General features: G+C 41.6%; 1 protein-coding gene across 4 annotated transcripts in view; it reads left to right on the plus strand.

Moving 5' to 3' along the window:
• Window positions 1–14,963, plus strand: part of RAI14 (retinoic acid induced 14) — a 486,624-nt gene that overhangs the window by 54,070 nt on the left and 417,591 nt on the right. For all 4 annotated transcript variants that reach the window (XM_085630935.1, XM_085630928.1, XM_085630947.1 and 1 more), the window contains exon 2: window positions 3,894–3,982. In XM_085630935.1, coding sequence (XP_085487061.1) covers window positions 3,947–3,982 — 36 coding nt within the window. In that variant the 5' untranslated portion in view covers window positions 3,894–3,946. The remainder of the gene's footprint in view (window positions 1–3,893; window positions 3,983–14,963) is intronic.

The raw sequence follows: 14,963 nt of genomic DNA on the forward strand, positions 1-14,963 counted from the left end.
ATAAAATATGGTAACTCCCACACGAGTTCCCAAAATACACGCATTCCATCGGGTGAAAGAGATAGACGTCACCTTACATCTGGGCCAATGGGAAGACATCTTGATTCACGCTAACTATGCCTCACATTCTGGAGGGAGAGAGCCCCTCCATAAGCACTACACCCCAACACCCTAGCCAAAATGAAAAAGACAACAATTCTCTCTGGAGGAGGGAGTGCATGAAGGAGGGTTCCCTTACCCACATACTCTAGTCCTGTCCTAAAATACAATCCTTCTGGTCCTCGATACTGACCAGGGACATCTTAAGGATTTCAGGAGCCCTGGGCCAAAAGTAATTTGGGGGCCTCTGTTGGAAATAGCTTTGAATTTATGATCCAATGTCAGCTCTTTCATGCCCTCTTTGGCCAGGCCACTGACAGTGCACAGGCACACTGGCCCAAATTCTAAATGTGTTTACATCTAATATTCAGGGACACTGACCTGTGTTTTCAATATTATAATACAGCAGCAGCTCAATAATATTATTGCCAATAATCTTTGCTTATCTCTTAATCTTTTTTCTTTTTTAATAATCTTTGTTCATATATGAGGTCCTGTTTTGATCTAAAAGAAACTGTGTTTATGGATGTTGCATGGTGTTGAAAAACAAATATTTCTCTGCAAAATGTCTATTACAGACTCACACACATCACCCTCATTTAAAGTAAATTGCAGGAAAACCTTATTAAAACAATCTGTTTTTAGAATTATTCAAGGCCATCAGACCAAGACTCTCTGCAAAACTAAGCTGGCTCAATCAGGGGCCCCATCAACGGCTGGGGCCCTGGGCCAGGGCCCACTTTGCCCATGCATTAAAACGCCTCTGATTCACTGACCACTACTGAACATGACTGGGTCAGATGTCCCAAGCAAGTCTGGACTGGCCATAGTGGGCACTGGGCAATCCCCCGGTGTGCCGCACAGGTGGGGGCCAGTTTTGGGCCCCTGGGAGCCTTTTTTTACAGCATTGGGGAGGCGGCCGAGCACTTTGCCAGGGCCAGTTTTGGTTCCCAGTCCGGCCCTGGTTCCAAGGTAATTCTTTTGGGACGCTCCGTCCCAGATATCTGTACGCTCTATCGTACGCTAGGCAAACTGATATCCCACCGCCTGCTCGGAGCTGAACAAGCCTTTCTAAGCCTCTGGGGACCGCAAATCCCACCGTCCGAGCATACATGGTTTGAAAGACTATGGTGGAGTCCAAGTATGGAGAAACTCCATACTTAGGCCGCCTACTGGACTACTTTAGCAGAGACTTTAAAGACAATGCATATTTTCATACAGTGCATACCTTCATTCAAAAAACATTCACAAACACAACAAGCACCGACAAAGCCAAAAGGTCCGCAGCCAACGTCAGACATCTTGGCTGTGTTTCACATTTTGGCGCCATACACATGCTTAGTAAAATAATTACATTAGGCAGAGAGAGCTCTTTGTTCTTTTAACAAGAAGATAATGTGAGTATGTTTTGTTTTTGGATGGAAATGTACAACCTTAGTGTTTTATTTATGGCCGTAGCTCATTAAGTGCTCGCATTTACATCCAGAGCTTCACCCCTGCCTTCAGCCAGGCAATGAAACTTGACTGTATTCCCTGCCGTCTCGTAATATATGAAATATGGTGCCATAAAGTAAACTGGCAATAAAGCACTGCTGTGCGCGTGCAGTTCTTCTGAGCCATTTTCGTTCCTGCTCTTGACCCTGGAGTCAGTGTTGCTCTTTAGCTCACCACCCTAGGATGCTCTTTGGCTGGTCCTTTCTTCTTGCAGAGACTTTGATCTCCAGTCAGGTTTGGCAACGTCCCAAGAGCCATCAAATAGCCATGGACGTCATAGGCGCTTGCTTCTTTCACTCTTTTCCAATGGTGCAGAATGCCAGACATGCAGAATACCAGGTCAGCCTGGTATAGATCCAGTGTTGTGCATCTTTTCCCCACCACTACACCACCTGGCTCCTTACCTCACGGTGGTGGTTTATTTTCTTAACCTTGCTTCCTCCCTGTGTCACTGTTTTCCTATCTTTCTCTTCTCCCTCCTTTCTCCCTCTTGCTTTGGGTCAAAGTCTGGTGATGAAAACTAAGGCCTGAGTTTGGGAGATGGGTAACTCTGTCACAACCGTGACAGATATCCCACTGCCTTATGGCCTGATTACGAGCTCGGTGGTCCATGGGCTGCCGAAGTCGTGGTGGCGGTACGCGCACCACTGAACTGGGGGGTCTGACCGCCGTATTACAAGTGTGGCAGTGGGACTGCCACAGGACTGTTGCAACATCCGGGAGTCATGATCCAGCAACAGTGGCGCAGCAGTCCGAGTTCGCAATATGCTTGCTGTGCAACTGCAACACCGCCAAGCATATTACGAGTTTCCTCTTTGCAACCCTTTTCATGGTGGCGCGGAAACTAAGGTGGCCCTACAGGGGCCCTGTTGCCTCTGGGCCTGGCGGTACATGCAGGGGGGTACATGGTGTGCCCCCTGTCTGTATGCACCCCCTGTTCCTGCACGGCATGGACTGTACAATCCATGCCGTGCAGGAACGTACTTTGACGCTCCCACGGTGCTGCCTTTCTAAGGCTCACATATGAGCTTTAGAAAGGCACCACTGTGGGACCGCCTAAGCAGGATCACCTAACCTGGATTCCAGTCAAAATCCAGCAGGCGGTCTAACTACAGGTTTGGTGGTGATGCAGCAGGGCGCTGGCGTGGCAGCCAGCTGCATCACCGTCAACTCGTAATCAGGCCCTTATTATAAGTGCATTATGTCCTAAGGCAATTGTTATGATGCGTGCGTGACATCTGTGACGTTAGTGATGGAGTAACCTGTCTGCCAAACTCTAAAACAGGTCCTAAGTCTCTGTTACAAAAATGAGTGGGCGTATCCACCACCTGCACAAATTAAGCTATTGCTTCTTTCAAGCTGCAGGTTGTGTTATGTAATGTAATGTGTTTCTTCCATGCATGTTCTAAGCTGTAGAAAGAAGAGTTTAAAATGTGTTTCTTTTCTTCGCATTTAAAATATGTTTCTTGCCTTTGCATGCATAATTCAGCCATTCATTAATTCAATTCTACACTGAACAGAAGCATGGCTTTGCATCCACAGAATATGGTGTATGCTTATTCTGAGAGCACTCTTGTATATTTGTTTTCATGATTCTGGGTTAAACGCAGGGCCACTGGAATTATGCGATTTCGCACCTGCTGCGTTTTCTGCATAATTGTGGATTTGCCGCATAAACCACATACACCATCTGCAGTATCATCTGCGGATCTTAACAAAAATGTTTTATAGCTCAAATGGGTTAAAAGGTTACTAAAATGCAGCAACACGTGTTGACATTCAGTGGAAGGGCTTCACAAAGGTTGACTTGTCACCTATCTATTGTTTATTGCTGTATTTAGGTGTGAAATCTGTACTAATGGGGGGAAACCTTTGTCCAGACATTGTTAACGTGTACAAATTACTACATAATTAATGCTATCAATACTAGTATGAGTACATTACACACATAATTTTCCGTCTCTAACCGCATAATTTAGTCCACCCCTGGCACACAATTCCAGTGGCCCTGGATAAAAGTCCAGAGGTTTAGCCATTTCCCGCTTGCCTGGCACTGAAGTGGCAGCAGCCCTGCCCCACACACATCTGCAACGGCCCTGCCCCTCGGCGACAGGGGCCCGGCTCTCAAAGACGGGAGGAAGAGGGAAACAGTTAAACATTTATAAGAAACCCACTTTTACAAGAGGAATTCTGGTTAGTTTATGCACAACTAGTATAAGCTGAGGCATTTTCTGGTGTACAAGCTAAACCCTTCCGCATTGGCCTGCGATAACGTGTCCTTTCGTGTTTTTCTTTTGCAGACTGTAGATGCTGTGCTCACTTGTGAGGCTGTGAGGACGTGAATGGGGCGAGCATGAAAAGCTTAAAAGCAAAGTTCAGGAAAAGTGACGTAAGTACCCGTGACTCACCGTCTGGCGGACTCCTTTAAGGCGCGTTGGTGTGTACTGTACTCCCCCACGGAGATAAGTCAGCAGGTTAATGTACTACAGGGCCTGCATACGTGCTAGCCGCCTCCTGTCTGGCTTCCCTGTCTGCAGAGTATGTCTGACGTACCCTGGCTCCCGGCGCAGCCGTAGGCCACAAGCGAGTGCCGTGCGGTCCTCTGCACAAGAGGACAATCCGTGTCTTGTGGTATGTTTCTTTACATCCTGCCTGGCCTGGGACGTTGACGGCCGGGACGTTTCCTCAACTCTACTCTCCTGGTGGTTGACTCCAGAGACCAAGGCAACATCTGTATTCTGCCAGGGCCTGACACAAAAGGCTCCCCCCCTTAAACCGCAATCTGTCCTATAAAAATATAAAAGCGTTTTAAATGTGCTTCTGCAGAAAAAATATATACTTCGAATTTATGATTTCTTTCAGGGTTCTGAAATTGTAAGGATTCATTTGTACCCCAACACCCCTAGGCCGAAGTAAACGTGCACGCGCGCCTGAGCCTTAACAACAATTGTAAAGTCTTAACCAATGTCTCATTCTCAGGATGTTCCGTGTCCTTGGCTTTGTGTTGAAATTTACAGCCCATTTTTCGTAGTTATGTCAAAAAAGCATAGCGCTAGACATTTATTTTGGGTCTGTTTATCTAATACTCCTGGCATAACATGCCGGACGTTTCCGAGGCCATGGGTAAGGGATTTTTAGCGACTGCCATAAAAAATAAATGAGAGGTTATTCCAAGTTTCTCCGAATAACAAATTGCCGCTCTTTTCCGGAGATTAACATTTGCAGACTGAAGGAAAAATATATAAATAGCGGGAAAATGTGTTACACAGACTGCATGTAGGTAAAAATAGTCAGTATATCAATAGGGCAGCAGACTTTTTTTTGTGGAAAGGTGTGTGACGAAATACACTTTACAAGTACAGCATTTTGTACGGCGCCCCTGGTTGGAGAAAACACAGATGTCCAGCGAAATCATTCATTTCTTGTTTTGAGTGCAATCCCAGCCCTGCCAACCTTGGAGTAATTTCCACGATGTGGACTTGTGGTGGAGGGAGTGTTTAGGCCTTGAAGAAGGGTCTTCCAAGACTGGGTGGCGTCCGGGGGTTTGGAGCACCTGCATCCCCTGGAGCAGGTGAGCAGTTGAATCATATCCCCCCCCCCCCCCCAAACTCAACAAAACAATCTGAGGCCGCCTGTCGTTTTTTTGCAGAGGTTGCATTTCCATCTGTTATGGACTGCCACCATGTGGTGTCTCCACACAGAGTTGGAAACCGGCTGCGTGTGAGGGTTTCCTGCTCATCTTACTTTCACCTGTGTGATAATGCTTCTCACCTGGGCAAACTTTGGCCAAAGTCCATCATGTTTGGAATCATCTTCTGGAAATCTCATGTTCTTGCCTTGTGCAGATTGGTGAACATTGTTGAAGGATTCCATGGCTTCAGATGTGTTCATTTGTTTTCACGTTATCACTCCTGTCTCTGAAAGACCTCCTAAAAGTTTAAAACTGCTGATGTAAGTGTTTCTGAGTTTGACAAGTACTTTAATGCTGACAAATTATCTACTTGCTACTTGTTTTTAAGAAGAAAGAGCTTTGGTTTTATCTTTGAGCTGGGGATGTGCAGAACAAATGCATACATTTCAGTGAATATTTAGAAAGTATGATTTGTATTTACAGGGCCATTTGGAATGCAGGTTTGCATACTATGCTGATATAATGAAGTGGGCAGTATGTAACAAAATGAGTCCAAAGACACTTGCTAATAGTGAAATGAGTCCAAAAGTACTTTCTCTCTCGTGAATATGTATTTTTGGGCCAAAGGTAAGTACTCCCAATCGAATGTACGTTGGGACCAACAAACCCGCATTTACAAAGTAAACTTATCATTAAAGAAGTCATATTCGTTCAGGAATAGTAGACAACATTGTATGTACATATGTGAGGACCACTCAACAATCATAGAAAGAATCCACATTCAGACGGCCAAGTCCTTAACCTAAGGACTCAGTGATTGTTTGTAACTTGAGAAAATGTAATTGGAAATCTACCAATTTTATTTTTTCCACTAAAGATTTGAATAGGTTTGTGATCTTTTGTAATAGGTTTGTGATATTTTTGTAATTCACAAAAATTCCCTAGACCACTGGGAAATCTGTGGACATTTTAAATTTCCATGTGGTGTTCTGATCTTCTGGTATCACTCCTGAGGATTTTCCTTAGGGCAGACAATCCACATGCAAAAATTGAATTCCCACATTGAACTTTTTCTCTTTTACACTCTCCATTGGGAAATATTGTTCTATTTGAGGAAGCCCTTCCCTCATTCCTCCACATTGTTTTAAACACCTACAAAGATAAGACTTTGTGAGTGTTTACACTGCTGATCTGCCTTGGTGACATTACTCCTGCCAATACTATGTACCTATGTGGAATTTAGGTACCCTATAAAAGTTAAAGAAATGGGCCGAAGGGATTACAAGTAAATACAAATAGACCATCACAGGAGTGCTGAAATGCATCAGTTACAAATATACAAGCAAAAAACACAACTTGCCTTGAATAATCACCAATAGAAATATGACCCCAGACCTCATGCAGGGTAAATCATTTGTCCCGGAACTGCTTTCCGAAGGGCAATAAGTGCAATCAGTGTCACAAAAGTGCCATTGCATGACCCAGGAATGGCTTTTTGTGCTTTTAAATTGGCTTTGTGTTCTGAAAAAATGCTTTCTTATCGCCATAGAATGCTCATGTGCCCAAAAGAGTCGTCATAGCATACTTGGAATATGCCACCAAATGAGGAAACTTTCTCCATATGATCAGATCAAAATTCAGATCCCTTGTTCTCAACATAGAAGTTATTTAACTCATGGTTCACATGGGGAAATTCCTACTTTACGGCTTCCTAATTTCCTTATTACAAACACTTTAAAAGTAGAAGAACTGGGCTCAAGGTTGTTTTGTCTAATGATATTTGGCTTTGGCTTTGTTTATAATTTCTAGGCTTAATTCATGTATGCTGATCCACTGAGTGGAAAATGCAAATTATTACCACTATTGAGGCAGGAAGGGTCAATATGACCCACAAAAGTCTTCACCTGTTGTGAAATATGGCCCCTCTCTCCTATTGCAATGGTGATTAGCATTGGGTATATATGTATATAAGGGGTATACAGCCAGGGCTTAGCTGCAGGAATTGGCCTCTGGATAGGACCTGATCCCTACACCTTCCGCAGCAGCCGATCCCCAGCTGTGCACTGCCTTCAGCCATGCGCAGCTTGGAGTTAGCCGCAGGGCCTGGCATCTGGCAGGCCCTGCCCTCAAACCTCCCCCTTCCCACTCTGCGTCCAAATATGTTTTTATTTAGGTGGGGGATACATCTGGCTTCTCCCCCACATAAGAGCCCGGAGGGTCGGGGTGCCCCTTACTTTTTTAAAAAGCTTTTCAGGACACCGGGACAAAGTCTTATAATGGTAATCGCATCATATTCTTCACAGTTGCGGCCAGCCAATCAGATTGTGCAGTCCACATGGAAGAAAAAGCTTCTTCGGCCAACCAGAATTTAATTTTCAGTTCTCTAGTACTTCAGCAGAACCAACCGTCCCATTATTTCTAAATGTTTAACCCCTTCATGCCCAACCCTAGCCCCTCTTTAAACTCTAAATTCTCTAAAATGGCTAAATATGCTATTTAGTACCTTAGAGTGTGGAGAAGGGCCGTCTATGAAGGTGGGGCCTTGAGTGGCTAATGATTCCCTCCTCAACAATAATAATAACAAGCGTATTAAACTCCACAGATCTGCATATATGATTTATTTCATGTTGCCCATTATAACGCCTGCAGTCAGCTACAACTTCTAGTAAATAGCTTTATGAGTATGGTACCCGCTATTTACCTCAATAAAATATTGTAACTTGGAATCTATGAAACAGCAGAGCAGCGAGGTTTTATGTTAATTAGGCTGTGCTATGACATTAATATGGAATTTGGTAATCTGGTCTTTGCTATCTAGTAATAAGTGTGTGGATGTAAATGTATTATTACACTGGTTTCAAATAGCATATTGTGTTGGTTCACATGTATTCTCACTGCAGTATAAAATGTTCCTATTTGAATATTTCTCTTTGACAACAATTTCTCTAATGTAGAATTTGTCTCGGTAATGTTCGTGAAAGTGATTTTAAGCGTTCTTTATTCTCTTCAATTCACCTGTGTTAATGTTCAGTGATTATCCATCACCAGCCTTTTCCAGTTATCACAATGTGAAGTTTGGAATTATTGGAAAAGGTTGATTTTTGTTGTCCTACGTGTGGTGGTTTTGTTTTGTTGGTGTCTTTTGGCTTGAACTGAGTTCTTCACATCTCGGGTACCAAAAATCTTACAGATCCACCCAATGGTGAATTCATGTACTGTACAGCTGGTTAGTATCATTTATTCAGAGGACAGAGGTATTGTTCCATTCACTTGTGATGAATTTTCATATTTTTAAAGCTAGTGGTTGCAGCCGAGTATTGTGACGGTTGTCATTAGGCTTATTATAAATGCTAGAATCTGAATACACCTAGAAGTAGTGACCAAAAAATATTCATTTTTCTCTTGTTGATTTTCCCTTGAGTTTTTATGTTCGGCTATTTTGAATGTACTTGTAGCTATTAAGACTTGGGCAGAATTCCAATTAAATGTTTAGGTAGTTCTCACACTATCAAGTCATACATGTCATTGGAGACAGAAGCTACCTGGCTGATGTGTTTCTGTATTCTTCAAAAGGCCTGGCATGCACTGATAGGATTTTAACTAAAACAAAGGCAGTCTGTGTATGCATGCACACTATGCCATGCATGTTGGTCTAAATTGATTACAAGCTTTGGTTTTAACGTTGCTTATGATGTTACTTGAATGTTCTTATTTCCTATCTACAGAAAACCTTTGGAATAAGAGTGATATCTTTTGCCAAACTAGCAAGTGGGGATTTGAACTTAAAGTTAAGAGTTCATGGATGCAACCTTATTTTGTCTGTTTCAAAGAAAGTTACGTAAAAGAGCATTAAAATGTACTCTACATCTCCTCTTTAGTCCGGAGTGAATTTTTGACTTTTATGGGATTTGTGAGGACTTCCAGAATTAATTCAGGAAATTATGCCAATTGTAGAGAATAAACCGCATCATTCAGCTATGGCGTCCTCTCTTTAGTGTGATTGTCTGTCCCAGAATGATAAACCTATAAAACCTGCCTTTAGAGTAATGCATTTTAATGGGGTGTTCAGGAAATAGTAACCTTCCCATGTCGATTTAGCCCCGGCTTAACCACTAAGAGCTCGACTAGAGCCTGCTGCAGTCATCCTGGAGAACACAGTAGGCGTTGCATATCAGTTTGTTAGCTTTTAGGATTCGGTATGCCTTAGGCATATCTAAGGTTAGCATTAAAATTATTGGTCCTGCCAATTACAGCCTACGCTTTAAAAAAATATATATTAATCTCCCTCAAGCCTTGTTTTAGTATCTCGGTTAGTTCCTCAGGGATCAGCCTGCATTCTTCGAACTACATCACAAATCTCTGTGTGATAGCATTAATGTGTTTGGTATTTCCTATCACCATTATGCAGATGACACTCAACTTTATGTTAAGGTTTCTTCTCCAGGAGACATTTCACTTTTACTTTCAACCAAGGCCAACATACAGTTCTGGTTGACTGCACATAAGATTAAATTCAATCAGAACTGAATTTCAACTTATTTTGCTTGTTTCTTCTTCCAGAAAAGTCCAAAATACCTGGACTCTACCAATACTCTAGACAAATAGTGCTTAACCTTTTGTCTTCTAAGGACCCCCCACTTAATCATTACTGGAATCCAGGGACCCCACGTAAACATTATTGGAATCTAGGGATCCCTACTGAGTCACTTTTGGAATCTGGGGACCCTAGCCTAAGCAAATCTGATGTTTTGAACTGCAAAACTCTACACATAAATACAGAAACAAGCATCCATGAAACAAAGAGACACATAATGAATTATCTTATTTAATTCACAAACCAATATAAAACCAATCTAAATTTTAATGGGAATGCTGGAGCTTTTCTAAATTCAGTTGCCCATACTATATTCTTTATGTTGTAATTGCTCTGCTCCCATGAATCAATCTGATTATACCAACTTCATTTTTAGTCTCCATTTTCAAATTTCTTCATATTTACAGAACGTTTTAAAATTGTACATTTTCCATTCTCCTTCTTTATTTATATACACTTTATTCTGTTAATATTATTTAGTTTTAAGCGCTTTCCATGGTCCCCTGAGTAGGTGTCACAGACCTCCCCAGGGGTCCCTGGACCACAGGTTAAGAAACATTGTCTAGACTGTATCTTAGCAATATTGAAAGTGTCAAATCCATGTTTTATTCTTGGCAGCTGAGTAGACCTCCATATACACATCAAAAATATTGCTAACCATGTGAAGCAACAGCTTAGGCGTATCCGTATCAAATCTTACCTTTTTGAAAAGGACCACAGAGATGTAGTCCAACCCATGTTTGTCCCTAAATTAGACTAAAGGAATGACATTCTTTGTGGTATCCTCAAAACTCTTATCAAAGTCTTCCTTCAATGAGCAGATTATCTGATATCGAATCAACTGCATTGACCACATTACCACTTTCATGCACAGCCTACATAGTTGGCTATATGTTCAGCATATATCCACATTTAAGCATTCATGTCTAGTACACAAACTTCTGCACTCTCACAAGTCTCACTACTTGACTAAGAAGTTGAAGATCTCAAGCATCTCTCATCAAGGTCGAAGTTGTGGCACATATTCCCCAACATGCCAATCTTCAAAAAATGCACCTTGACTCAGTCTTTCTCGGGCTTTGCTCCGTAAGTCTGGTATTTGCATCATCCAGCTATCTTCCCAATAATCACCTTTCCTGAATTTAGGAAGGATCTGAAAGAACATGTCCTGGTCCTTTACTTCTTCATCCACTGATATAGTAATGGGTCTGTTTCTTGAAGTCCTCCTGAGTCCCTTTAAAAGGTAGTTGTAGACACATCACAGTTTTAGTATTGCATTACTTATTTGTATAAATTCTTACTGCACTCTATTTTGAGTAGACCTTCGTGTTTTATAGTTCCTCAGTTATACAACTATCATTTTTTGTAAACACTCCTTTAAAAACATTCAATACTACATACTCCATTGCGCTTACTTAACACCAGCGCGCCTCCAATGTTACTACCCTGACACACAGTTCCTTTGTCCCAGATGCAGCGCACAGGACGCAGATTTCCGACACATGTTTTGGAGTTGCTCCATCATTCGAGCGTTCTGGAAGCGCATTCACGCTGCTCTAAGTGACCTTACAGGGATTACTTCTATGAACACGTAGGAGGCCAGCGCCCTAGGGATCTTCCGAGTACGTAAGCAACATAAGGTGCAGACTCGTTTTCTCTCCCTCGCGATGCTATTGGCCAAACGCAGCATCGCCATGTACTGGCGATCCCCCACCGGCCCCCCACTGGCAGCTTGGGTGGGAGCGACACATAAATGGGCGGCGGCAGAGGAGGAGACATTGCGGGAGGAGGAGGTGAGAGGGGTCCGCAAGAACCCTATATCAGGGGAATGGGCCATGTTACTATTTCGATTCAAGCAATGGACCCCTGGCGAGGACCCTACAGATGACACATTCACACTATTAGCCCCGATAGAGCAGCCTCACATAGCCTGATAGTGCACACTATTACCGCTGCCAGTTGACCCTAAGTGGAGGTCTAAGCGCGATTCTTCGAGGCGTTACACCCACACGACAGCTTGTACACTCGGTTACACAGCCCGGAGGTGAATTTCCATGCCCTTCCGCCAGTTTAAACCTGTGTTACTCCCCTGTTCACATGACATATTATTCATTCGTATCCTTGGGATACACACACGGGCTCGTACTTGATCATATAATTCTTCTGATGAATTTACGTCAGGATATACAGATGGTGTGTGATACCGCATACTGTACTTTTTATGCCATAATTGCTGGAAAGTTGTGAATGATGTACGGTATATTAAATCTGAAAAAGTCAATAAAAATATGTTACAAAAAAATCATTTTTTGTAAACACTCTTAATGGTACAATGTAAAGCACTCTTCTGCACTGGCCTTGAATGTGCTATAAGAAAACAATAGATGATAATAATCATAACTAAGGATTTAAAATGACCCCTAGATCTTGAGAACTGCGGATGTGACTCTAAAGCATTTTTGTTTAATCTAAAGAGGTATGTCTGGCCCTAAGAATAGTGGTAGGTGATGTAGCTTTTACTATGTGTGTCATCTAAGGTTTTTGTGACATACCTGCTATGTAAGATAGACCTAAGTAAAAAAAAGTTAAACTGAAACGTGATATGGTTTTTAGTCAACTACAAAATGACTAGGGCAATCTAATTGTTCTTCCATTCCAGCCAGATCTCATTTCGGTTTTGAGATCTCTCATGGAGAACAGAGAACAAATATTCAAAAGTCTTTGAGGAGAAAGAGAGAGAGAGAGGCAAGTGGCTGAACACTACAAAGGATGGTCCAGACAGTGTGAGATTTAGTTGAGTCTCAGGGATGTATGAGCGCATAGTTTGTATATGTTTTGGATTAGATCTCGCTGAACAGATGAGGTCTCCTTTCTGAATCCAAGAAAAGGGTGATTTTTTTTGTTTGAAAGGTATTGAGTTCCACATTTCTTTTAAGGTTGATATAGGTATACATTTGAAAACACTATAATGATTTGGGACCGTTGATGTATGGGTTAACTCACTCAGCCCAGCTAGAAATGGATATCTATTTCTCTTTTAGCATCTGAACCAAATCATATCAGGTGCCGCTAAGGTCCTCATTATGAGTGCTGGATTAATCTAGAGGCAAAAGTGCAGGGAAAAATAGCGCTACCATGGTGTTCTGTTTCTGCCTGATACGGTATTACCTCCCTATTTTGAACTCCACTGGTTGTAATGGGGTATAGTATGATAATCCTGAGCAGTAAAACCCAGACTATTTTAGCTTTTCCCTACACAAATTTCGACAGAGGTTTCCTGACAAAATTTGTGCAAGGAGAAACTGCTTAGTCTTTGTGAAGTCTTCACACTTTTTAACGTATGAATACAGTAGCTAACGTGGTTACCGGGGCACCTGAATTGAGGATTTAAGATGCTAAGGCCAGTCAGTCAGTCGTATTCACTTTATTCGGTTAATAAAAACCATAAAAGTATACTACAAAAAATCTTATAAAAAAACATCAATCAATGGAATACTTACAAAATTCATTTGAGGTAATCTTACACACCATAAAGCATCAAGATACAATCATCCATCTTTATATTATAACATTGAGTAAAAACAAGATGAACTTCATGCATGAAAACATCCAAATAAACATTTGTTTTAATACAGTTGTAAAAAGCTAAAAATATATCATATCCTAATAGCCCTTCTTTTCCTTTCCCTAACCGCTGCATCTAAAAAACTAGCGGTGTTAAAACGTTCCCAAATATTATTCAACATCTGCAAATATACTAGCGCAGGCCTTACCTGTATAAAACCTTTACCCTTCAGAATGGGTACTAAAAAAACGTTTGCGAATATGAAAGTATTAATCACAGAACATAGTAAAGTGCAGAGTGTCTTGAGTTGAGAAATTATCACAGGAGCAAAGGCCCAGATCTTTTACTGTTCGCCACCCCTGAGTTTCTGCCAATAAAAGGTGCAAAATGTTTAATCTAAATCTTGTTAAAAGAAAGCGGTGGTAAGGCTTTATCTCGTTTAAGTAGGGTTCAATCACTGGGACTGTTTTCAAAAGTAGATGAGCTCAAACCGTTGGTTTCGTTATCTCTCCAGCCTCTCTTTCAGTTTGCATCATACATAAAAAACAGTTTATTAACCCACAGGAAGTCCTCCTTCACCAACTTATTTGTCATATCAAACAGATCGAGGCGCCTTAATTTCTTTGTTAAATTCTTTAAATCACTTAGTCAAGGTATATAGCTTGCTCTGTCCAGGGATAGACAATCCTGGGCAATCTTACGGTCCAGTTCTAGTTCAGGATTAATCCAGATCATTATCCATCTCAAGAGCAGGGCCACTCCAATCATATCTGATACAAAACCGATACCTAATTCTTGATGAGTAATATATGATGGTATAGATTGCGGGACTGAGAGCAAATTTCTGAGGAACTTATTCTCCACTATTTGGAGTACCCCAACCTCCTTGTATTCCCAAATTTTGGACCCATAATTAGAAATAGCAGTACATTTGGCGTTGTTTATTTTTAGCATAGCTTGTATCGGCTTGGCCCCCTAACCTGCGTGCAAAATCAAGTACCGTTACTGTTGATCTGATCATAGCATTTCTTTTCGCTTTTATTTGCGGAGCCCAAGTGCCCCTTTCATCAAACAAGGCCCCTAAGTAAATGTAATAACCAACCATGTCAAAGGCGCAGATTCTTATAAAAAAAATAACTATAGATTCTTTAAAATATACTTAGAGTGGGCTTTGGTTCCACCCGGAGAAGTAGTGCTCTCTCACATCCTACTATTGGCTTCTTGATGTATCATTTCGCCTGGTATGGAAGTGCTTGTATAGAAATGACTGAGGGTTTTTTTTCCCCAATCTCAAAAGTACACTGAATCATCACACATTAAATGATGTATCTCATAGATGCACTGTATATAGAAAGCAACCTTTTTTGCATTTTTTTCACTTCAACAAGCTTTTTTTATCATTTTAGTCATTTGGTAAGTGCACATATTCTTCCATTAATGTGTAAAAGAGGCAACAGATTAGAAGTAATCAGTTACTTGTTTTGAGTGTGTTGTTAATTGACCGTCACTTTAAGATGGTGATTGTCTACTGCCATAAGGAACAAGTCTAATCCTTAGAAAATTGAATTTCTGTACAGTAA

The sequence above is a fragment of the Triturus cristatus genome, chromosome 2_1, assembly GCF_964204655.1.
Source record: "Triturus cristatus chromosome 2_1, aTriCri1.1, whole genome shotgun sequence".
Classification (NCBI taxonomy): domain Eukaryota; kingdom Metazoa; phylum Chordata; class Amphibia; order Caudata; family Salamandridae; genus Triturus; species Triturus cristatus.